Raw genomic sequence first — 22,612 nt, forward strand, 5'->3', positions numbered from 1 at the left:
CCCCCCGGGTGCTGCCGGTGTCCCCCCCTGGTTTCTCACCCCTGAGCCCCCCGAGCCGCTGGGGAGGATCCCGCAGAAAGCCGGGAAGGGGAAGAAAGAGGCAGCAGAAGCAAGTGAAAAATGACCCAATTTAATCCCAAAGACCCCAGCCCAGCTCCAGGGTTTTGGGAGCACCCTGTTCCCCCCCCAACCCGGCCCCCCGGCCCGGCACCCCGTGGGGCACGGGGCTGAGCGCACCCCCGGGAGCGCCCTGCGGCTCTCTGCTCCGGCACAGGGAGAAGGAGCTTTCCGAGGCGTCCAGCCTCTTCCTCAGCTCCGCCGGCAGCTCCGCACCGGCACCGGCACTGGCACCCAACCATGTCCCACCACCCCTCGCCCCACCGGGGCCACCCAGAGCCCTTAGGGAGGTGCCCTGATGAAGACCATCCTGGTGGAGTAGACCAGGTCCACCAAGTAGGCGATGAGGTTGAAGATGGTGAGGAAGGTGACCCCCAGGCGCTTGTCCCACCAGCAGTTCCTGCCGCAGGTGTTGGGGCGGCTGCTCCCCCTGAAGCTGTAGAGGGGCCAGAGGACGGTGGCGGTGATGTACATCAGCACGGCCAGGGTGTTGTAGCCCACCAGCATCTTCTCCAGCGGGCAGGGTATGTAGGTGAGGCACCGGCCGATGGTGAAGATGATGATGAGGAGAGTGACGATGAAGCAGATGGAGTAGACGGCCATGCACCACTGCAGGCCGGCTTCCAAACCGGTATCCAGCAAGGAGAAGATGAGACAGGCCACGTAGGCTTCAAACACCTTGAGGAGCCCAGGCACGGTGGAGAGGAAGCTGCTGATGTCCCCCGGCTTGGCGCGGGTGAGCCCCACCTCGAGAGCGTAGGCGAGGAAGCAGAGGCAGGAGACGGTGGTGGCCACGGCCTGCCGGGCACACCTGCTGCTGCTGCAGGGGCTGCTGATGAAGATGGAGGGGAAGATCACCGAGGTGGTGAAGACCATCAATGCCGCCAGCATGGAGAAAGCCGAGGTGAAGTCATCCCAGGAGAGCGGCAGCTTGGGGTAGAGCTCCAGCAGCTCCAGCACCAGCACCAGCAGCGTCACGGCGAAGCAGAAGCACCAGGTGAACATGCACCACGTTCCATAGGGATCCCCGAAGTCCCTGGTGGAGGCCACCAAGCTGAAGGCGATGCAGGACAGCAGGACAGCAAAGAGCCGGGCGATGCCCACCCAGGAGGTCACGGCGCGGAGGTTCACCGTCGCCACAGCCATGGTCCTGGCCAGCTCTCCCACCCACGCCGCGCGCCAGGAAATGGGTGCTGCCGGCAGCCGCTCTTATCTGGGTGCCGGGACGGAAGGGTGGGGCGCGGGGCAGGGAGCCGCCGGCCCCCCGAGTTGCCTGTGCCGAGGACCCCCCGCTCTGCCACCGCTGCCACTACCGCCAGGCACGGCTCGCCGGGGCGGCTGCAGCGACACGGGCGGGTGGATCATTAACGCGGGGCCGGGCGAAGGGTGCCGGCGCTTGCGGTGACGCCGAGCCCCGCGGCGGAGCTGGGGTGTGGGGGGGGCAGGGAGCTGCCGTGCGCTGCCGTCCTGGCACCGCGCCCCGGCCCTGCCCGCGGTGGGAGGCACAAAGGGGCCTCTGAGGCACCCCCGGAGCAGCGGGGGGGCCACCTCGCCACCCCCATCCCCACACTGTGCCGGGGCCGGCAGCCAGTGGGGCAGCACCCGTGGGGTCCGCCCGAGGGGTTTGGGGGGCTGCACCCAGTGCTGGGTGCCCATGGCAGGGGGGTGCCACAGTGGGGAGTGGCCGGGTGTAGCCCCCCACACCCCTCCGGGCAGCACCTCCCATCCCGGCACCTCCGCTCCCCTCCCGGCACCTCCGCCACCCGATAAGCGGCTCAAAGTCCGGCTGTGCCAGCTGCCATCACCGGGCAGGGCGGGTGGGGTGACCGTGGGGAGGGGACCCGCACCCTGCCCGCCCCGGCCACCCATGGCACCACCAGCACGCCGCTGGCAGCACCGCCACTTCCCCGGGGTGCCCGGCCGGTGCTGGCACCAGGCACCCCGACAGCACCGGGAGGGGGCTGCCCCAGCGGCCGGAGCAGCACAGGAGGGCGGTGGCACGTCAGAAGGGGGGGGTCCAACAGGAGGATGATGATGGCGAAGGCTGAAGGCTCCGGGTTGACCTTTAATGCCGCGTAGGGTCCAGAGGATCTGTGCCCATGGCGGAGCTTCGGGACGAGGGACCCAGGGACCCAAACTGGCATTCTTGGGGGGCTCCTCACCCCAGGCAGGGTCCAAGCACAGCCACTGGTGGGCAGGGGACGGGCACTGCCACGGGGGGGTCCAGCGGCGGCTCCGGGGAGGGGACGCGGTGGCTCAGAGGTCGTTGCCACCCTCGCCCTTGCCGGGCAGCCCGTTGGGGCTCAGCGCCGGCCGGTTGCTCTCGTTCAGCCGCCGCACGCGGTAGCTCTCGTAATGGACGTTGTGGGTGATGTCCTTCAGGTCCTGCAGGTGGGACCTGCCCGGGGTGGCAGCGGGGAGGAAGGGGCATCAAGTCACCGTCCCCACCCGACCCCGCCGGCCCCACCGCGGGGTGCTGGCACCCCCCGCCCCGTCCCCCGCTCACCGGATCAGCAGGTCCCGCAGGAGGGGGAACTCGCAGTGCGCCGGGTTCTCCACTGCAAGGCAAGGCAGAGCGGGCAGCGGGGCTGGCAGGGTGTGGGCAGGGCGGCGGGCGGCGATGCCCAGGGAGCACATCCCGGCAGGCTCCGGCTACCACCGCAGCACCGGCACAGCTCCACGCCCCGCCCCTAGCTCAGCACCCCCCAGCACCCACCTGGGCAGGGATGCACCCATGGGTGCTGCTCCCCGCACCCTCGGCGGACCCTTCCCCGTACCTGGGGAGGGCTGGGGGTACAAGGGGCTCCGCTCACCTTCAATGATGCCCCACTTGGTCTTGCGGCCCAGCACCCGCTTGCCGTTCACCTGGTGCTCCTGGTCCGCCCCCACCACGGCGAAGGGGATCTTCTCCTGCCGGCGCAGAGGAGCGCGCTCGCCCCGGGGTGCTGCCGGGCTCCCCCGGGGACAGCAGCATCCCCAGTCCCAGCACCCCGGCACTCACCCGAATCCTGTCGTTCAGCACCCTGTCATCTGGGTCCTGGTCGAAGTCCTCCTGCGGGTACACGCTGATGGCGTGGGTCTTCAGGTCCTCCTGGATCTGCGGGATACGGGGCTTGAGCCGGGGTTGGGGGGGACACGGGGCACCCCGGGAGCCCCTTAGGGACCTGCCCTCACCCGTTGCTTGAACTCTGCCCGCTCCTCCAGGGTGAGGGTGTCGGCTTTGGCGATCACCGGCACCACGTTGACGATCTTACTGAGCCGCCGCATGAACTCCAGGTCCAGTGGGCGCAGCCTGCCAGGGACCACCATCACCGTGAGGTGACCCCACAACCATCACCGTGGGGTGACCCCACCACCATCACCGTGAGGTGACCCCACAACCATCACCGTGGGGTGACCCCACCACCATCACCGTGAGGTGACCCCACCACCATCACCGTGGGGTGACCCCACCGCCATCACCCCAGGGTGACCCACCACCATCACCCCAGGGTGACCCCACAACCATCACCGTGGGGTGACCCACCACCATCACCCCAGGGTGACCCCACCACCATCACCGTGGGGTGACCCCACTGCCACCACCCCGGGGTGACCCCACAGCCACCACCCCAGGGTGACCCCACCACCATCACCATGGGGTGACCCATCACCATCACCCCAGGGTGACCCTACCACCATCACCGTGGGGTGACCCCACCACCATCACCCCAGGGTGATCCCACAACCACCACCCCAGGGTGATCCCACCACCAAGCAGGGAGCACCCATGGGTGCTGCGAGTGGGGACTCACCAGTGACCCGTGGGGGGGATGAAGTAGACACATCCATGGACCCGGGTGTCCGGGATCTTCCTCTTGCGGGTGATGAGGATCTCCTCACGTAGGTACCTCTCGTACTGCTCGTTGATGTATTTGATGATGGGGTCCCAGCTGGGGATGAGGAGTTGGAAAACGGCATCTGAGCTCAAACCCCCACCCCAAATTGTCACCCACCAAGCTGGGATGCTGCACCCTGTTGTGTCCTACCAGTTCTCATTGTTGATCTGGTCCCCAAACCCCGGCGTGTCCGTCACCGTCAGCTTCATCTTCACACCCTTCTCCTCGATGACTATGGGGCAGAGGTGTGGGTCAGCGGGGACCAAGCAGTGGGGAGAAGCAAGGGACCGCGGGGGGGGTCTGAGGCCACGGATGCGGCCTCAGACCCCCCCCCACGGTCCCCTGCTTCTCCCCAGGGTTGGTGGGACACGACTCCATCGTGGTGACCTTACCATGGGTGATGGACTGCAGCTGCACCGTCCTGGGGATGCGTTCCTCCTGGCCGGGCTGCGAGGCTTTGCGGCTCACCTTGGACTTGAAGAGGGTGTTCACCATCGTTGACTTCCCCAGCCCGCTCTGCCCTGCGGGGACGCCGGCAGCTCCGGTTTATCCCCCCAATAAATTTATTCCCCAAGGTGCTAACACCTCGCTACCCATTCGGGAGCATCCCGAGGTTGGGATGAGCTCGCCCGTCAGCATCGCTGTATTATCGGGTATGCGATGTTGCTCCTCTTCAATTTATTGCTGCTTAAATCCCTTAAAATCCCTTAAAAGCGTGATCCCCCCCCGGCACGGCGGCATCGGAGCCAGGATTCCCACCCCAACCAGGAGCAAACCCCGCGGCCGGCGCTCACCCACAACCATGATGTTGAACTCGAAGCCCGTCTTCATGGTTTTGATTTTCATCTGGTCGAGCACAGCTTCGATTCCCACGTAACCAAAGAGCTGGCGACCCGCCGGGCCAGACGCCACGGTGAGGGGCATCTCCTCCTCCGGCACGGCCGGCGGCTCCATGCTGCGCTCCTCGGGCTCCAGGCTGCTCCCTGCACGGGTGGGCAACGGCGGGTGAGCCTGGACCCCCCCTCCCCGGTGCCCACCCCTCCGCCGGCACCGTTGCCCCAGCAGCAGCCGCCCCGGCGGGCACGCAGCCCCGGCACATTCCTGGCAGCCGGTGAGGCTCGGCATGGCAACGGGGCACGCCGGCTCCCGGCACCCCGCGGGCGGAGGGGGACGGGGAGGTGCCGTAGCGGCATCTTCGGGGCGGCCGTGCCACCGGGCAGTCCTGCCCACCCCCCGGTTGCTCTGTGAGGTGGTTGCATCGGGCACCGCAGCCACCGCCAGCACCCTTTGCCCACCCCACGCTGCCACCTACGCCAAGGCCACCTCCAAGGCACCCGGGGGGGCTCCGGCACGGGGCAGGATGTGCCACCCCACATCGTACCCAGACATCGGCCCCTGCCGGGGGGTGCTGGGGAGGGGCGGCACCGACCCCGAGCCCCAGGGACACGTGGGGTTTGCCCGGGGGACCATGCCCAGAGCGTGCCCCGGCTTGGGGGCCACTGGAGCCCCGCACCCGCCCCAGCCCTTTGTGCAGTAGCTTGGGGGGCCCCCGAGCCCTTTCTTCCTCCTCCTTCTCCTCCTCCCCGGCACAGCCATTGTTCGGGTCCTACCTCAGTGCCGCGGTGCCCTCGCTCAGCACCCCACTACGGTCGGGGTGGTCCCCCAGGCGCCATCAGCGTCCCCATCCCCATCAGCGCCGCAACCCGGCCCCCTCCCCTCCGCCAGCCCCCGGCTGGCACCAAACCCGGCTCCGGCGAGGCTGCCGCTCCCACGCATGACCAGCACGGCAACACCCCTCCCTCCCTCCCCCCCGCAGCCCCCTCCCCGCCACAGCCAAGCCCCTGCGCCGAGTTTGCCGGTTGCCCGGCACGGTGGGAAAGGCGCTCACCCGGCTGTGCCCACCCGGCACACGGCACCGCTGGCCTCCAGCCAGGCCGGCACGGACGGGGACCCCAGCACAGGGATGCCCCCCCACCCTCCCACGGCACCCATCACCCCCACGGGTGGCACCGAAGGGGAGCGCTCCCATCCCCACTGGCACCCACCGGCTCCCAGGCACCAAGGACCACCTTGCGCCGTGCCCCCCAAGCAGCACCCGTGCCCAACCACGGCACGGGCACAGCGGGGCAAGGTGAGGGATGGTGGCCCTGCCACCCGCCCCGCTGCCGCAGTGCCCCACGGCGCCTGCGTCCCCCCACGCCGCAGCCTCCCCGCCTGCCACATATGTGCCAGCCGGTTCTTGGCATCGGCGAGGCTCGAGCGGCAGCTTGCTGATGGCCGAAGCTGCCGAGCCGCCCTGCCGAGGCCGTGGCTGTGTGCCACGCAGTCTGGGGACGAGGGACACGTGGGCAGGGTCCACCTGAGCCAGCCCAGGGGTACCAGCAGATGATGGAGCCAAACACACCTGTTGCCATGGCAACAGTATCCCAGCGCGGGGGGGGGGGGGGGGGGGGCACCCAGCGTCCACTGGTGGGACACCGGCCGGGGTGGTGACAGGATCGTGGCCGGGCAGCGAGGCCCGGGAAGGTGGCGGGGTTGGGGACAGCAGCGCCGCGTGCCCCAGCTCCCCCCGCGGGTCGGGGTGTTCCTCGGAAGTGGCGAAACAGCCGGGGACTTCCTGGTGACAGCGGTGGCACCCGCCCGGGGGGCCGAGGGCAGGCAGGGTGGTGGGACCCCCCTGACGCTTACCTGGGCACGCCACCGCTCTCGGGGGACACCGTCCCCCCCTGCACCCCCACCCCGGTCCCTGCCAGCCCCGGCCGTTGCCAGGCCAGATCCAGGACCAAGTGATGCAGCCGCTGCCTGGAGCCACCCAGGGTGCCCGGCCACCGCAGGCAGGGTGCAGTGGTGCTTGCACACCCCCCCTCCGGCTCCCTGGGGTGCTCTCCAGGGTACAGCACCCGTGCAGGGGCTCAGCTGTCGCCCACCGCCTCGTGCCGTGCTGTGCCGTGCCGTGCCGTGCCGTGCCGGCGGGAGCGCCAAGCAGACACAAACAGCCGGAGGAGGTGGCGGGCGGAGCCGTGGGGCGCGTGGTGCTGCACCCACAACCGCCTCCCCCGCGGGGCTGGACACCCACCGTGTCCCTGTCCTCGCCGCCAAAAAGACCCGGTGGCGATGGCCGGCGGCCGGGCGGCCACGTGGAAGCTCTTTGGCATCACCGCGCGCCTCCGGGGCTAATGGCTCCTGCAGCCAGACCTGTTGGAGGACTCCTTAACGATGCTCTTGTTTTCCAGGCAGGGACGAGTAATCCCGGGTCCATGGTCTCCTCCACGGTTTTAATTACTGATGCGGGGCTAATTGGCCGGCTCCCCCGGGGAAGCCTGTAATAAGGCTCCGGGGGTGGAGGGCGCTGGGAGAGGATGAGCCGGGAGAGGAGCTCCCGGTCCGGCTGCTCACCGCCGCGCCGAGCCGGGCATCGCCTCGGTCGGGAAGCGCAGGCGGTTGGGGAGAGGGCGGCGCTGGGTCCCAAAGGCTCAAGGGTGGGTGGGCACGAAGGAGCCGGCCCCTCTGGCAAAGGGATGGAGGATTTTGGGGATGCGGAGGGAGAGGTGCCCACCACACCGGCGAGGAGCTCACCACAGCTCTACCCGCCCGGCCGAGCATGACCCAGAAATGCCGGTGCCTCTCCCAGCGCCGAACACGACCCAAGGGGACAGTGGTGACAAACCCCATCTGCAGCCGGACCCGGAGCCAGCCTGCCCGGCTGGCTGTGGCACGGGCGGGAGCCACGGCACAGGGCTGGGGGCCGCCGGGTGCCGGCGGTGAGCAGAAGCAGAAGTGATCCGTCGGGCGAAGCCCTGCGCCCCGCAGCACCGCCTGCCCGCTGGGGACCGGGGACGGTCACCCTGCCCCGGCGGCAGCACCCCCCTGCCTGCTGCCGCCCTGCCCGCACGCCGCCCCGGCATCCCTACCTGGACGAGGCGGCCGGAGCCGGGGCTGCTGCTGCCGAGAGCTGGTCACCGGGGCCAAATGGCTCCTGGGGTGCAAGGCGGGGAGGGCGGCTGCAGCCCACGGCTCCTCCTCTGCTCCTCCTCCTCCTCCTCCTCGCCCGGGGCCCTGCGTGGGCGACCCGGCCGCTCGCTCGGTGTGGAAGCGAAACACGGCGGCCGCCGGCTCGCTTGGTGCTTCCTCCCACGGGGCGTGGGACCGAGCGTGCCACGCCACCCCACAGCCACCCACGGGTGCCACCGGCTGGGGGCTGCGGTGGCCTCCCGGGAGAGGAAACCGTGCGTCCCCACCTCTTCCCGGCAGAGAAACCACTGCGCCCGAGCAGTGCCCGCCGGTCCCGTGCCATCTGCAGGGCAGCCGGTGCCCACGCGCTGCCCGCCGGCTCACGCCCCACTCCACAGCCTGGGCACCCCACGCTCAGCCACCCTGCCAAAGCCTGCCTTGGTCCCAAGCACCATCCCCCCGTGTCCCCATCACCCCATCTCCGCCCTGAGCACCGTCCCCCCGTGTCCCCATCGCCCTGACTCAGCCCCAAGCACCGTCCCCCCGTGTCCCCATCACCCCATCTCCGCCCTGAGCACCGTCCCCCCATGTCCCCATCGCCCTGACTCAGCCCCAAGCACCGTCCCCCCGTGTCCCCATCACCCCGGCTCAGCCCCAAGCACCATCCCCCCGTGTCCCCATCACCCCATCTCCGCCCTGAGCACCGTCCCCCCGTGTCCCCATCACCCTGTCTCTGCCCTGAGCACCGTCCCCCCATGTCCCCATCACCCCGTCTCCGCCCTGAGCACCGTCCCCCCGTGACCCCATCACCCCGTCTCCGCCCTGAGCGCCGTCCCCCCATGTCCCTGTCACCCCAGCTTGGCCCCGAGCACCGTCCCCTCCGCCCCGGCCAGCGCCGCGGGCAGCGGCGGGTCGGCGGGGCAGCCGGGCTGGCTGGGCAGCGCGGCCACGGGCATTGCTGGGGGATGATTCACCCCAGCCCGCAGACGTATGGATGCCTTCGCCGGCGTCAGTACTTAGAGCCCGGCGACGGCGGCTCTCATGACACCCCAGCGAGACGGGCAATGGGCCCCAAGCACCCAAACAGGGAGCACCGGCGGCAGCGGCCGTCTCCTGGCCACCCTGGCGCGCGCCAGCCTTCCCCGGAGCAGCCGCCAGGAAGGGGGGACACTGGGGGTCCCCCGCCCCGTGTTTGGGGACGGGCATGGGCTTGGCAGTGCCCACGCCGAGGTGGTGGGAGCCGGGGGCATGGCTACGCCGGGGAACCCCGCATCCTCCCCCCGGCATGAGGCGCGCGCCGAGCACGCCCGAGCGCACCTTGGCCCCCCGCCACCTCCTCCGCCCCCGCGGGAAGGGAGGAACAGGATCCGTCCCCGTGCCAAGGCAAGGAGGGATGAGAGGGGAAGAAAGCGCTGGATGTGGGACAAGATCGCGGCGATAGGCGGCACGCGCGGGGCCCCGGTGCTCGGCGCTGCCGCCGATGGGGCACATGTGTCCCGACCTGTCTCCCTGCACCGGGGAAAATGATGAGCGCCGGGGCGGCGTGGGAAGCTCGCCAGGCACCTGGGGGCCGGGCGGGATGGGAGCCCTGCCAGCGCCGCGCTCAGCTCCGCGCCGCGTATGGCCCCCCTGCCGCTACGCGCCACGCGCCTCGCCGTGCCGGGCGGCAACCAACGCGCCCCACGGCCCCCCGGCACTGCTGGGGAGGAGGGTGCCGGTGGGGGTCATCCTGGCTGTGCTGTCCCCAACGTCACCGCGGTCCCACATCAACACTCTCGCCGGCATCGGCAGCGCCGGGGCGGCTGGAGGCAGCGGGGCTCACCGGGGGGTTTTGGCAACACCGTGCCCAGCAAGGGGGTCCCGGTGGGGAGAGGGGAGAGGGGAGAGGGGACAGGAGCGAGTCCTACCGTGCTCCGGCGTCACCGCAGCCCAGCCGCCGTCTGCAGCCTCGCTGGGAGCCACCACCGCCGCGCAGGGTCCCCGCGGCCCCGCCAGCCCGGCGCTGGGGGGGTTCACCCCGGCTCCACCGGGTGCTGCTGGGGTCCCCAGGGCCGGCACCAGCACCAGCCCCCCGAGGAAGGCGGGCTGGGAGCTCACTTGCACCGTCTGCGGCTGGGACACCAGCTTGAAGGGGGCGGCTTGGGGGGCCGGCGGCGGCGGCAGCCCCTCAGCCCTCCCCGGGGCCGGGGCAGCGGGGGCCGGGGCTGCCTCCCCCTGGCCCCGGGGGAGCGGCGGGGGCCGGTGGGCCGGGCCGGGGCTGGCGCCGAGGCTGACCCTCAGCTGCGGCCGAGGCAGCGCACCGGGGGCCACGTCCCACCCCCCCGGCAGCCGCCCCCCCGGCCCCTCGGGGAGCGTGGGCAGCCCTGCGGCCACCCCAGTGCCATCGCATGGGGGCGGGGAGGAGGAGGAGGAGGAGGAGGAAGGCTGGCGGGTGCAGAGCTGGGTTGCAGGGCTCCTGGTGCCCCATGGTGGGGGGTCCGGCGGGGGGGTCCCCATCCCCGGCTCCTCGGCGATGTGCAGGTCCAGCGCCGGCAGCGAGCCGTGGCTGGCGGCGGCCCCACGGAGGGGATGCTCCAGCTCTGCCGGGAAGACGCTGCCGTGGGATGGGACCTTCTTCAGGCCAGGGCTGGTGGCCGGGGGGGTGCCCGGCAGCTGGGGGGGCGCGGGGCTCTCCAGGCTGGAGGACGAGCTGCGGAGGCTCTCGCCGTCGCTGCCCGGCCCCGTGGCAAAGCCCCGGCGGGTCTGGAAGGAGGCGACGCGGGCGATGCCGGTGCCGGCGGTGCCGTTGGCTCGGCTGGCGGAGAGGCTGGTGCTGAGCCGGCTGCACAGCACGGGGCTGGGAGCTGGGCTGGCGGCGGTGCCAGCGCGGGGCGGGTGGCCAGGCTGCAGCGGTCGGCGGCACTCGCCGGTGCCCGAGGGCAGCGGGGACACGGGTGAGGAGCCAGGTGCCTCGTCCCCATCCTCTGTCTCAAACGACTTCTTGAGTGCTGGAGACAGAGAGAGAGAGAGATGGTGGCATGAGATGGCACCCAACAGCACCCGCGGCCGGGCACCCACCGGGCTCTGCCCCCTCCCCAGCCGATCTCACGGCCACCCCCATGCATGGACCCCCAGCTGTGCCAGCACCCGGAGGTGCCCCCCGCGCAGCCGGGTGCCAAAGGGCTGTGTGTGAGCCTGTCCCACGTGGGAAACCGGCTCGGCGCCGGCGGCCCCATGGCCCTGCCGCATTGTTCATCGCAGTTTTTATCATTGTTCCCTGCGGTTTATCTGTGCCCGGCCGGCCGGTGCCGCCAGCTCCCCGCACAGCACACTGCCCGCTTTATTCCCTCTGTAAGGGATCCGGCCCCGAGTAACCGGATCCCCCCGCTGGACCCTCTCCCCCTCCATCCATCCAAACAGCCATGCTGGGAAGGATTCCTCCCCCCTTACAGAGCATTAACCCTGAAGCCTACTGATGGCGAGGCAGGCCAGCGCTATCGCTACACGCAGCAGTAAGGTTACGGGAGGCTGCAGCCATGCCTCCCACGCGGCTTTGCAGCACTGATGGCAACCACGAGCCCACGCCGCGGCCCTGGGGCTGTTGGTGGTGCAAATGTGCTCCCCACACGGACCCCCCCCCCCATTGCCTCGGGGGCATCGCAGCGCCTGGCTCTGGTGCAAAGCCGCTTGCCGGAGCAGCCGCCAGGCGCTTGGCAGTGATGGGGGGCCCTCTCCCCCTGGGCACCACAGCCCAGCCGGGCACCACCGCGGCAGGTCTGAGCAGCCGGGACCCCCACGAAGCCCCCGCGGGCAGGAAGCGCCTTCACCGGGCGGCCGCCCCCTTCCTCCCCTCCGCCGCGGCGCAGGGCCCCCCGGGAGCCGCGCTCCTGCCAGCTCTGCCGAAGCAGCACCGTTTGGTGCCGGCAGCCGGTTCCCCGGCCCCCGGGAGAGCGCGGGGGGCCCAGGCCCCCGCCGGGCAGCCTTCCTCGCCCCCGCCGCGCCCCGCTGCCAAGCAGCGGGTGGCTGCCTCCGGCAGGGAGGCTGGGGGGGGGGTGGCCCACGCTGCGCCCCTTCATCCCGGCACATGCGCCAGCCTGCCCCGGCATGGCACCCGCCAGCACGAGGCCGCCCTCGCCCTCCTCTTCCTCGACCCTGCAGCCGCTGCCCTGGCTTGGCCATCAGTGCCGGGGGCAGTGGGGCGGTGGGGGTCCCGTCCCTGTCCCCCCCCCAGCTCAGCTCTGTGCCCGGGGCTGGGCAGGGGTCAGGGGCCGGGGCGCGGGCGGTGCTAATAACAGTTCTCCGCAGGTTCTTTCTCCGGCCGGTCCTGCCCCTCTCCAGGTGCCGGGGGCCATGGGGACGGCAGCCCCCTCCCCACATCCATCTCAGTGCTTCGGCACCGCCGGGGGCACGCCAAAATGCCTCCGTTCACCCCAAACCTGCCCCTGCTTACTGGTCACGTCCTCCCCCATCGCTTTGGCGGCCCCAAAGCGTGTCCGTGGTGATGGGTGGGTGGGGGGGCAGCGGCGGGGGGATGCAGGACCAGGTGGGGGGTGGCAGGGGGCTTAGGGGGGATGACGGGGGTGGGGGTGGGGATGACGGGGGTGTGGGGGGATGGGGATGATGGGGGGGGGGTGGGGGTGTCAGCGGGTGGGGGCGGCCCGGCAGCGGCGGGGTTAAGGTGCCCAGGGTGGGTGCACACATTCCTCCCCGGCGAGGAAAGCAGGAGCCCCGGGGTCGGGTTTCGCCGCCCGCCCCTTCCCCGCCCGGCCCCGGCCCCGGCCCCGGCCCCGGCCCCGGCCCCTCCCGCCGCGGCCCCCGGGAAGCGGCCGGGGATAATCGCGGGCGGGAGAAAGACAAACCCGTCCCGCGGCCCGGCCGCCCCGGGGGGAGCAAGCGGGACGTGGGTCCCGGCCCCCCCGCGGGTGCCTGCCCCCCCCCAGCCCCCGGCCCGCCGCGGGGGGGGGGAGCGCAGCCGCGGGTGGGAGCACGCACAGGCGGGGAGTGCGCACACGCACACACGCGAACACGGGGGGGAGTGCACGCACGCACCCCCACCCTCCCTGCAGCGCTTTGCAGTCCCCCCCGCCCCCCACGCCCCGACTCCCCCACTCCGCCCACCCCACGGGCGCACTCCCCCCCCCGAGTGCACCCACGCCCCCCCCCACGGGCGCACCCCGCCACGCTCCCCCCGAGGGTGCGCCCCGTCGGGCACGACCCAACGAGCGCGCCCCGCGGGGAGCACCCCCCACGCGCAGCCCCCGGGGTGGGGGTCGGGGGGAGAGCAGCCCCCCACGATACCCAGTCCCTGGAGGGCATCCCAGCCCCCTCCCGATGCGCAGCCCCCCACGACGCGCACACCCCGTGGGCCATCACCCGCACGATGCGCAGCCCCCTTGAGGGGAGCGCAGTCCCCACGACGCGCAGGCCCCGTGGGGCATCCCCCCCACGCTACTCAGCCCCCGGGGGGGAGCGCAGCCCCCCACGACACCCAGTTCCTGGAGGGCATCCCAGCCCCCTCCCGATACGCAGCCCCCCACGACGCGCACACCCCGTGGGGCATCTCCCCCCCACGCTACCCAGCCCCCGGGCGGGAGCGCAGCCCCCCACGATGCTCAGCCCCTGGGGGGATCCCAGCCCCCCAAGACGCCCAGCCCCAGTAGCATCCCCCCCCCCCGATACCCAGCCCACGGGGGGCAACCCCCCCGCCCCGATACCCAGCCCCGAGTGGGGGTCTCGCAGCCCCCGGCGGTCACCCGCGACGTGGGGGAGGTTTCGCAGCCCCGGCCGCACCTTCGAAGTCGGAGAGGATCCCGTCCAGATGCTCCTTGACGGAGAGCCGGGCCATGCCGGAGCGGGGGGGGCCGGCGGCTGCCGCCCACCCGGGACACCCGCATGGGGAGCGGAGCGGAGCCGCGGCTCAGCCCGCCGAGCCCCGGGACGGGACGGGACGGCGCCGGCTGCCCTCGGCGGGGAGGGGAAGGAGGAGGGGAGCGGCGCGGGGGGAGGGGAGGGAAGGAGGGAGGGGAGGGGGGAGGTGCTGCCCGCGCCCCCGCCCCGGCCGGACCCCCCCCCCGGCTCCCCGAGCCCGGCCCCCGGAGCTCCGCCGGCCCCGCCGCCAGCCCCCTCCCACGAGCTCCGCTTGCCCCATCGGTCCGCTGGCCCCCACCCCACCAGGCGTGGCCCCCCCCACCCGCCCACGCAGCCCTGCAGAGGCTGGCAGCGGTGGCAGGAGCTGGGGACCCCACGGCCCCTGCGCAGGGCAAGCGAGGGGGCTCCCCTGCCTGCCCCCCACCGCACTCCCCCTTCCAGGGGTGCACCCGGCCTCTGCCTTGGTCCTGCTCGCCGTGGGGTGCTGCTTGTGTCCCGGGGGGGTCCTGGCCAGGCTGGGGGGTCCCGGGCAGGCTGGGGGCGTCCTGGCCAGGCTTGGGGGGGGCCCTGGCCAGGCTGCGGGGCCCGGTTGAGCTGGGGTCCTGGTCAGGCTGGGGGGGATCCTGGCCAGGCTGGGGGGCCCAGTCAGGCTGGGGGTGTCCTGGCCAGGCTGGGGGGTCCTGGCCAGGCTGGGGGGTCCTGGTCAGGCTGGGGCGGATCCTGGCCAGGTTGGGGGGCCCAGTTAGGCTGGGGGTCCCGCTCAGGCTGTGCACCACAGGCCTTGCTCTCCCAGGGATTTCCAGCTTGGAGCAAGAGGAGGAAAACACGCTGGTGCAGGCAGGGCTGCCCGTCGTTGCCCCCTGGCTGGGTGTGTGGGGTGATTGCTGGGGTGCTACCGTCCCCTGGCGTGGCTGTCCCTGCCAGGGGCTGTGTCCCATTGCCCGAGCTCCTGGAGCACCCCTGGGGACCAGCTGCTGGGGACCGCGCTCCCCGTGAGCATCCCGGGTGGTCCCACCCACAGCAAATCCCACGGGGTGATGCAGGCAGCACCCCAGAGTGAGGGTCTGCACCGGGGCTGCCCCCCTTAGCCCTACGGGATGCTCAGGGTGGGGGGGATCATCCAACCCCCTCCCAGCCCGGCTGCCAAGGGTTAACCCCATCCCAGCCCCATCCCGGGATCGGCAGCAGATGTGGAAGGGGAAGGAGCTGGAAATCCCTTCTCCAAACAGGGGTCCCGCAGCGCCAGCTCTGCTCTTCGCCACCCTCCAGCCGCCCGGCCGCGAGTAAACACCCGGCGGCTGGAGCACATTCCTGCGCTGGGCCCGGGCTGGGGCGCAGCCGGGCCCCGAACCCGCGGGGTCCCGCCGGATCTGGCCCTGCTGCGGCATCCTTGCCGGGGGATGCGGGCCATGGCCGCGGTGGCCCTGGTTGCGGCCAGGTTTTGGGGGCGTTTGAAGGTGGCTCCCTGGGGAAGGGGCTGGATGGGCTCTCACCCGCCGCCCTGCAGCTTTTTTGGGTGCGGGGGGGCTGGGGCAGGAGACCGCTGCTGCCCCCGGGGTCACGCCGGGCAAGGGCCGGATCCAGGGCGAGCTGGGAAAGAGCGGCTCTGCTTTCCCCACAGCTTTGTCCTTTAGTGGCTCATGCCAGCGCAGTGACAAGCCCACCGAGCTGGGTGGCAGGGAGCTGGGCTGGGTGCTCCTGGCAGCCCTGCCTGCCCCCAGCACCCTGCCTGTACCGGCAGAGCACCCAGGGGCTGCAAGCACTGAGCACCACGCTCCTGCTGCCGAGGCCGAAAGCAGCGGGGAGGCACCGGGGCCACGTGTGGGGAACCCAAAGCGACTGGAGAGCATCCCGGGACCAGCACCCTTCCCGCAAAGCACCCATCCCAGCCGGAGCCCGGCGGGCGCCGTGCGCAGCCGAGGCAGATGCGGAGCTGCTGGGCTCCGCCACTGTTGTATTCAATGAAGTCGGGGGTGATTTATGGCGCTGCCTTGGCCAGCCAAGCTGGCCGGACCCCAAAACAGGGAGAGTGGGCAGGGGAGGCAGGAGCAGCACGGCCGGACCCCACGGATGCACCCCAGGCACCGTGACCGGGGTCCGACCCGTGCTCGGCGCCTGCTGGTTTCCCCCATTCGCGGCCAGAGCATCCCACCGTAACGAAGGGAGAAGCCGGAGCTCTTCAGCGGTGTTTAGAGCAGTGTTTCAGAAACAGCTCAGCTTCCCCGAGGAGTTTTGGAGCTACGAAAGCTCCACGAATCTCTAACGCTATTGCAAATATCCTTCTTTAAACGCATTTAATTTTTTATAGTAACTAATAACTCAGAGCTGCCTGCAGCTGCTCAGGGGCTCGCTAGCACGGTGCCAAGCCCCTGCCGTGCTGTGGAAGAGCCGTTCGGAGCAGCTCCGGAGCTGTTCGGAAGCATGTGGAGATCTTCAGAGCTTTAGGGCTTTTCTGGAATAGCTTCCAAGAGGCTGGAGAGGCTTCAAGACATTTAAAGACCTTGTCAGAGGACGTGCAGAAGAGCTTGAGTGCTTCCAAGCAGCTACAAATATTTTTTGATGAGTTTTAGAGCAGCTTTGGAGGAGCATGGAGCTGTTTTGGGGTTGCTCCCACCTCTTTGGTGTCGTTCGGAGGGGGTTTAGGGTGGTTTTGAACTGTTCGGAGAAGTTTAGAGACGTTACTGAAAAGTTTTAGTGCTGTCGAGAGGTACATTGGAAAGGTCCGGAGGAATTTCAGGGGCCTTTCGGAGGGCGTTACAGCACTTGAGGCGTTTCACAGCCACGCAGAAGAGGCTTAGAGTGCTTCAGAGCTGCTACAAGATCTTTTTTATAATCCATTTTGAGCCATTTCAAGGAGTTTTAGAAGAGTTTAGAGGACTTTTAAGAGCTACTTCGGAGTTGCTCCAAGTAATTTTAGCATCTTGGTGCCTTTTAGGGCTGGTTTGAGGAGCCCAAGAGCTATTTGAGCAATTCAAAGGCTTCAGCGCTGCCCAAAGAGCCGTCCTTCCAGAGCCCCGAGCTCTGGTTTACAGCTCCTGGAAGCAACCCAGCACCGCACCGATGCCCCCGCAGCCGTTTACTCACCCCATTTCTAGAGCAGCTTCATGCTGTTGGAGGTTGAGCTTTTCAGAGGAATTTTTAAAGGCTTTTTTAGAGGCATTTAGAAAAATCTTGGTGCGCGTTAGAGCTGCTTAGAGGGGCGTGGAGCCGTTTAGAGGTGTTTTAGAGATGCTCAGAGATGTTTTAGAGCAGCTCGGTGCTGCTCAGAGCAGTTCAGAGGAGCGTGGAGCAGTTTGAAATAATTTGGGGTGTTTTAGAGAGCTCGGAGCATGTCAGAGGCATTTCCCAGCACGCAGAGGCACTCAGCAGCGGCTCCGGGTGCTCCAGGGCTGCTCGGAGGAGTTCAGAGCAACGGTCTGGAGTCATCCCGAGGCGCCCCGGGAGCCGAGAGGGTATTTTGCAGGTTGGAGCCCTTTGGGGCGGCTTACAGGAGCTGGGAGGAGGTGGGGGGAAGCTTAGAGGGGTGTGGAGCAGCTTAGCAGGGTGGTTTAGAGCATTTAAGGGATTTTTAGAGTGGTTCAGAGCAGCTGAGTGCTCGGAGGGGTTTAGCACAGTATAGGAAAGGGAAAGCCTCCGTGTCCCCACCTGGAGCAGACCCCACGTGCCGAGCCACAGCCTGGCCCCGTCTCAGCCTCCCCAAAGCCCCCAGAGCAGCAGGACAGCCTGGGGGGGACAGCGCCAGCTCCGAACGTCCCTCACCCCACCGGGACAGCGAAGGGCGAATCCCCCCGGTCCCCACCCGCAGGGCTTGGCAGATTTTGGCTTTCTTTGACCTTGGGCCCTCTGGAGCCAGTCCAGCCCCCCCCATCCTCATCCCCCCCAAAAGCGGGGCACTCTTGGGGGCAGGGGCATTTCCACTCCCACCCAGCCCCACTGGGAACCAGCACGCGGATGCTCGGAGCAGCCCCTGCAGAAAGAAGGTCTCCGGGCAGGAATAGTAACAGCTTTTAATCTGACAAGAATTGATACATCATTTAAGACAATACTGTTTTTGCCTCTTTTTTGGGACTTCCTTCACATACCGGTGGGGAAAGAGGAACATTTTCGGGAAGTACAGGTTTTTGTTTTTTTTTTTTTTTTCCATAGGGACTTTAAAGCATGGTGAATGTGCAAGTCAGTGCTTTGTTTGCTTAAAACTTTTTCCCGGTGCTTATTTACAGTTACAGTACCTCTTTGTGAGCGACAGGAAAAAAGACGATTGTTTGAACTGGGGATCCGTGATCCCAAGTCGAGAAAGGCAGATCTCCGATATTTATATATTTATACATATATATATATATATGCTTTTGTGTATACACAGATACATTTCTCTCTTCTTTAAAGTATTAAAAAAATGATCAACCTTCATTCTATAAAAATACCTACTCTACAAGATAGAAAAATTTTCCCTCTCCAAGTATACACTGATTTACACCCAAAGCTTCTCTGGAAATGTACATTACGTGGCTTCTTCCCACGGACGCGGGGCAGGGAGGGGAGTGGGTGCCGGGGAGAGCTGGGTGTTCGGGAGGGGGTGCGGGAGGCACTGGGTGCCCCCCCTCGCCCAAGGTTTTTGGGGCTCGCCCCCACCCCGCTGCGCCTCGCACAAGGCCACGGGGGGTTGAGCACCCAGAGGCGATGCCTTTCAAGAGGGGGTGGAAGAGGGAGGGTCGTGGCAGGGGTGGCTCGGCCAGCTCCGGGTCTCGGCCGATTGCCCCGGGGCCGGCAGCGCAGGGGACCCGCCAGCCACCGGGGACCCCCCGGCAGGGACTAAGGCTGCGGCGGCTGCCACCTCTCCCGGCCAGCGGCACCCTCCAGGGACAAAGGGGGAGCTGGGGGCTCCGCCACCGCCCCAGCGTGGGAAGAGAGAGGTGCCGCCTGGGTGGAAGCGTTTTGGGGAGGAGCAGGCACCCCCCCACCGGCGGCCGAGGGATCGCTGTGGCTTCTGCTTTCAGGCCACCCTGGCATTTCTAAAACCTGACAAGCAGGAAGAAGAACTGAGCGAAGCCGGATCCTCGGGAGTCTGCTGGCTGTCTCCCCCCGGGAGCCGGAGAGGAGCAGGCCGGTTAAAGCGGCTGCTACGCCACGGCCGCTTGTGCCAGCAAGCCAAGAGCTGTCCGATGTAAACATGGCTTTTGTTTCCCAGGGAGCTGCTGTTGGATTCTCTGATCTCCTCTCCCCAACGGCACAGATTTCAGCCCAGGCTGATGCCAGGGGCTGAGAAATGAGAGCAGCGGCTCCGTCCCCTGCCACAGCGCAGGGAAACAGCCAAGGAAAGGCAGCCGGAGCAGGCTCTCCCTCCAGGACTGCAGCTATCACCAGCAGAGCCCTGCTCCGGGTGGGAATGGCACAGGCCACCGTCCCCAGGCCAGGGACCTCGGGAGGCAACGTGGAGAGCTCAGCCCTCTCCGCTGGGGCTCCCTCGGGGGGGTCCAGACCTGACCCCGACCGCTGCGTGCCCCCGCGCCGGGCCGGGCGAGCCAAGCCGGGTCGGGGAGAGGCGGCCAGGAGCAGCCCCCAGTGCAAGTTGAAGAGTCACAGCCTTTCCCCCAGTCCCTGCAGGCTGGACAGACAGCACCCGTGTGTCTGCAGCTGGGGCCGAGGGGACCTCTCCTCCCAGAGCCAGCCCGGCTCAACAGACGCCCGCGGACCCTGCAGCAGCCGGCAGAAAAGCCGGGAGCGGGGAGGAGAGCAGCGGAGCCGCGAACGCCAAGGTGTGCCGACGGTAGTGAGCCACAGACAGCAAAAAATAAATAAGGAGGCAGGTGACAAAGTGCGCTGACGCCCTGTCCCGAAAACGGCCGCTCCCCTGCCTCTTTCTGCCACCGGCGAGCGAGCGAGGAGCCAGCTAGCTCTCTGCACGCAACCCCTTCCCGAGCAGAAGCGGCAGGGCAAGGATTAACTGCGCCAGCTGAACGAGGACATTTGCATTAAGTTAATTAAAAAAAAAAAACAAACCAAAACAACACCTCTACAAGTCCGGGACACGTTTCCCTCTTTCCCAGATCTGCCCCAGTGAGCGAGTGTGTCGGGGACACTTTGGCAAAGCAGATACTTGGGCTGGACAGGGCAGCAAGGGAAAACATCAGCTCCGTCGCTTCCTCTCTGTCCTGTTATCCCGCAGTTCAGAGAAACCCTCTCCTTACAGCTCCTGTCCGCACGCCAGAGGGTCCGACGCCGCTGTCAGGACAGTTCCCAGCTTCGCGGGTAGCGGGGCCGATACAGGTCCTTCCTCCAGCTGTCCGTTGCCTGTGTTTCTTCTCCAGGTTCCCTTTCACCCCTCAAAACCAGAAGGGTTTCAAAATAACGGAGTCAGACAACAAAGCCTTGCTGCTGGTTTTCTTTTTCCCTGGTCCGCTGGCTAATTCACCCACCGATCCGACGCGATGCTTCCTTGTGCCTTCATCAAGAGCAAAGACGTTTCCAGTCCCTCTTTATCCTCTCAGAGCACCAAATCCACACCCATCGACGAGCGCACAGCCGGCGGCTCTCGGCCGCCCTTACTTCACTTCCAGGATGGAGGGATTCGTCTCCATGATGGCCACGATGATCCTGTCGATATAATCCTGCAGGCGGAAATTGATCTCCTCTTGCTTCTGAATTGCTTCCATGAGCTGCAAGGGAGGGAGAAAGGGAGTGAGCGGTCACCGCCTGCCGCTGCCCAGGGACAGGAGCGGGGCTTCTCGTGGCTCTGTGCGCCCACGGAGGTTTCCCCCCTTCTTCATTCTGGCTTGGGCTGTTCCTGGCCACCTACAAGTGTTTCGTGGCCTGACTGCCAGGGACCAGGCGGCTCACCAATGACTCCTGCAGGCTCTGAAACACCCAGCTGAACTCCCTGCTCCTGCCCGGTGGGATGTCCTTACCCCCGATGGGTCTCTCCTGACAGATGCTCCTGCATCCCCAGATCTCCAAACCATGCCGTGGGTGCTCGGCCACAGAAGCCAGAGCCCCAGGAGGGGAGCGCAGGCACGGCAGGCTGAGCCTGGCGCCCAGACGCCCAACTGCTAGAGGAATACGCGTTGGTATCCCTGGGGCTCCCCCCGCCTTCCTCCCTCCTTGAGCAGGCTCTGGCCCAAGATGAGGAGATGCCCTCAGCTGCTGGCCCTGCTCACTCCTGTCCTTCCTCAACTTCTCAGCCAGATGGGACCTTGGAGAAAGCAGGGAGCATCGCATCTCCCTTTGGCCCCCCAAACACGTGTGTTTTCCCTTTACACTTCTCAGGGTCTGAAAGATGTAATTCTGACACTTGCGTGGGCTCGCACACCAGTATCTGGGGTACAGCCATGGAGCAGGGAGAGCACGTGCCAGAAGTGCCAAGATCATTAAGATCTGTTTTAAGACTGCTACAGACAGACAGACACACCCTGTGCTCGCTGGTCTGTCCGAGGAAGGGGAAGGCAGTCACAGGGCAGGCAAAGTGGAACTGCCAGTATCAGCAAATTGGAAGGGAGCAGCTTCCCCTATTCCCAGGAAGGAGAGCTGGCGGGCAGGGGAAGTCCTGCAAGCTCTTCAAATGGTTGTGTGGGTATTTCTTTGCTCACGACAGCTTTCAAGGGCATTTTGGGAGTGAGCCGTACCACAGACAGGGCCGCAGCAGCTCCTCCCAGGCCCGCAGTTGGCTGCGAGGAGAGGAGATGCCCCAGCCACCCCGGGAAAATGCGGTTTGAGGGAAGCAGTACCCCGTGGCACGTACCTCGTCTCTGGAGACCGAGCTGATCTCCGCTGCCAGGGATTCAGAGAAGGAGGCTGAGAAGAGGTTCTTGGCTCCCTGGATGCTCAAGTTAATGATCTGCCCGTTCAGTTCATCGTTCTGCTCCTTCAGGTTCCTGTTATCCTGTTCACAACAGACAAACATCAGATGGTGCTGAAGCACAGGGTGCCCCCAGAGCAGAACCGGTCAGGGAAGGCAGGGGCTTTCATCCTAACCAGCAGCTCACACAGCGCTGGGAACAGCACTCCGTCTCCTGACTCCAATTTGACAGAGCCTGGAGAACCTCTGCAAACACCCAATGTGCCGGAGAGATCCAGAGGACACAGCAGAGGGGCTCTGCTGTCCTTCAGAGGAAAGAGCCAACCTCTCCTGTCCCAGGACAGGAGAACGAGAAAGCAGTGGGCTGCCAGATCCACGGTCGGCTCCTCGGGGTCCCCGCTGACCACTGCTCGGTGTCAGGGAATCGGCATCCCCTTTTGCAGACCGAGCAGCCAAGACGCTTCCCTCCCCGCCCAGCCCCGCGTACCTGCTTGAGCTGCTTGATCTCTTGCTCCAGCTCCGTCTCCCGCGTCCTGCTGTTGTACTCCTGCAGCCCCATGCTGCTGCTCCTGCCTCTGCGCTGCTCCGCTTCCAGTTTGAAGAGTTGCAAGTGCTCGAGCTGCTTCCTGAGGTCCTCAATGAGCTGCAGCACAAGGGAAGGAGACAACTGAGTGCCGCTCCCCCCTGCAAGTCCGACAGCTCGCAGTGGTCGTGGCTGGTGTGACAGACGGGCTGGCCCCAAGCTAGGAGCGACCCCATCGGTTGCAGGATTAACAGACCCTTTCTGGGGGTGCACATGGCTTCCCCTTCCTCCCCCACGCCTCTAACGAACGGGGGGGGGGGCTACTTAAATACAGGAGCGCGGCCCTGGAAGGTCTTTGTTGCCAGAGATGCTGGCTCCGGGTCTGCAGCAGCAGGCAGACCCCCCCAGCGACGGGGGCACCTGCTTGGGCAGCTCCCTCCTGCCACAGCGCTGTGATCCCCCGTCTCACCCAAGTGCTCTTAGCATTGCCAAAACGACAATAATTTC

General features: G+C 67.6%; 3 protein-coding genes across 5 annotated transcripts in view; all 3 read right to left on the bottom strand.

Moving 5' to 3' along the window:
- Positions 1-114: 114 nt before the first annotated feature.
- On the bottom strand, positions 115-1,263 carry LOC142089384 (myeloid-associated differentiation marker-like). The gene has a single exon (XM_075165845.1). The coding sequence runs from the start codon at positions 1,261-1,263 to the stop codon at positions 400-402; it is 864 nt and encodes a 287-aa protein (XP_075021946.1). The 3' UTR covers positions 115-399.
- SEPTIN12 (septin 12) lies at positions 115-13,770 on the bottom strand. Of its 3 annotated transcripts, XM_075165841.1 has the most exons (13): positions 13,716-13,770; positions 10,774-10,933; positions 10,351-10,740; positions 9,854-10,260; positions 4,790-4,978; positions 4,388-4,516; positions 4,146-4,227; positions 3,912-4,049; positions 3,292-3,409; positions 3,119-3,214; positions 2,931-3,027; positions 2,624-2,675; positions 2,275-2,515 (listed from the first exon to the last, which is right to left on the bottom strand). In XM_075165841.1, the coding sequence occupies exons 1-13, from the start codon at positions 13,768-13,770 to the stop codon at positions 2,374-2,376; spliced, it is 2,055 nt and encodes a 684-aa protein (XP_075021942.1). In that variant the 3' UTR covers positions 2,275-2,373. The 3 variants fall into 3 exon arrangements, with proteins under 3 accessions (XP_075021943.1, XP_075021942.1, XP_075021945.1); XM_075165842.1 differs by lacking the exons at positions 9,854-10,260; positions 10,351-10,740; positions 10,774-10,933; positions 13,716-13,770 and adding an exon at positions 5,606-5,771 and having other exon boundaries at positions 115-2,515; XM_075165844.1 differs by lacking the exons at positions 9,854-10,260; positions 10,351-10,740; positions 10,774-10,933; positions 13,716-13,770 and adding an exon at positions 7,907-8,322.
- Positions 13,771-17,781: 4,011 nt separating this feature from the next.
- RAB11FIP3 (RAB11 family interacting protein 3) overlaps positions 17,782-22,612 on the bottom strand; it is a 59,335-nt gene continuing 54,504 nt past the window's right edge. Inside the window, exons 12-14 of the mRNA XM_075165879.1 lie at positions 22,070-22,225; positions 21,526-21,666; positions 17,782-20,446 (exon numbers count right to left, since the gene is read on the bottom strand). Coding sequence (XP_075021980.1) covers positions 20,333-20,446; positions 21,526-21,666; positions 22,070-22,225 — 411 coding nt within the window. The 3' untranslated portion in view covers positions 17,782-20,332. The remainder of the gene's footprint in view (positions 20,447-21,525; positions 21,667-22,069; positions 22,226-22,612) is intronic.

Source organism: Calonectris borealis, chromosome 16, assembly GCF_964195595.1.
Source record: "Calonectris borealis chromosome 16, bCalBor7.hap1.2, whole genome shotgun sequence".
NCBI lineage: Eukaryota > Metazoa > Chordata > Aves > Procellariiformes > Procellariidae > Calonectris > Calonectris borealis.